The 1,274-nt window shown below is 43.6% G+C and overlaps 1 protein-coding gene across 1 annotated transcript in view; it reads left to right on the top strand.

The window, feature by feature from the left end:
- TMIGD1 (transmembrane and immunoglobulin domain containing 1) overlaps positions 1–1,274 on the top strand; it is a 23,244-nt gene extending 21,970 nt beyond the window's left edge. The window contains exons 6-7 of the mRNA XM_011990383.1: positions 537–577; positions 1,096–1,274. Of these exons, the coding sequence (XP_011845773.1) occupies positions 537–577; positions 1,096–1,099 (45 nt within the window). The 3' untranslated portion in view covers positions 1,100–1,274. The remainder of the gene's footprint in view (positions 1–536; positions 578–1,095) is intronic.

Raw genomic sequence — 1,274 nt, 5'->3', positions numbered from 1 at the left:
TTTTTTTTGAGATGGAGTCTCGCTCTGTCACCCTGGCTGGAGTGCAGTGGCACGATCTCAGCTCACTGCAAGCTCCACCTCGCGGGTTCACGCCATTCTCCTGACTCAGCCTCCAGAGTAACTGGGACTACAGGCACGCGGACCATACCTGGCTTTTTTTTTTTCTGTATTTTCAGTAGAGACGGGGTTTCACCATGTGGGCCAGGCTGGCCTTGAACTCCCAACCTCAAATGATCCCCCTCCTCGGCTTCCCAAAGTGCTGGGATTACAGGCGTGAGCCACCCCACTCGGCCACATTTTTTTTCTATAAAAAAAGAAATACTCGCGTATCTAAGATCCTGGAAGTATCTTAACTAACAGTTACATCTTCTCTGCATTTAATAATAACTACTAGTATGGCCCCCAGAACAACACCTGAGCCAATACAGAGGTGGCTGTATTTCCATGCCCCTGTCCTCAAGCCATCTTAATGCATTCAAAATATTTCTCCATGGGCCTTAAAAAGCAGGCTAATTTATTGCCATGTTTGCTTTTAGCTCTGCATGAAGGATAAAGACCCTCACAGGGAAACAGCTCTGTAAGTACTCTAGGCCGGGACCAGTGCTTTTTAAATAAGCAGATGAATAGCAGTGATATGCATTACTCTAGACAAACTCCTAGAGTTTGGAAATCTAGAGATGGGAGGTGCTGGAAGGGGAAGGAGTTCAAAGAAGAATAGAAGGTGGAGGAAAATCTGCCTCCACTTTAGAGGAAGATAGGTTGAAAAGTTGCCTAGAACAGAGGACACCTTCGGTCCTAAGTCTGCTCTCTCCTTAAGTGAGTTTGCCTAACGTTTGTGCAACTGCATTTTATTGCCACACAACGCAAATGCTCTGGGGGAAGCCACTGCTCCATACTGCTTTACGACGAGGCCAGGAATCACATTCATCCTCATACTGCCTTCTCTTTGCAGCTTCGTTTAGTGCTTCTAGCATATGTGGAGCGGGTAGTAAGTAATAAGAACAAAGGCATATTGTCAGAGAGTATGGGTTTTGTTTTGAATTTTTTTCTTATTGCTATGAGCATCATTATAATTAATGTCTTCATTCATTTCAGATGAGAAAGCTGAGATGCCATCGAATACAGAGAGAGTTTTGCATCAGGACCTCCAAAGTTATGTAGTCCCATCTGTATTTATCGCTATTATTAAATTCACTCCTGTCACTCCTGTTTCATTAATCACTTAACAGTAGTTGTTAGGGCTAATTTGATACACTTGTGGAATATTTTTATGG

The sequence above is a fragment of the Mandrillus leucophaeus genome, unplaced genomic scaffold, assembly GCF_000951045.1.
Source record: "Mandrillus leucophaeus isolate KB7577 unplaced genomic scaffold, Mleu.le_1.0 Scaffold379, whole genome shotgun sequence".
In the NCBI taxonomy this organism is placed as follows: Eukaryota; Metazoa; Chordata; class Mammalia; order Primates; family Cercopithecidae; genus Mandrillus; species Mandrillus leucophaeus.
The sequence above is the reverse complement of the archived record's forward strand: the minus strand, read 5'-3'. Positions and strand labels throughout refer to the sequence as shown.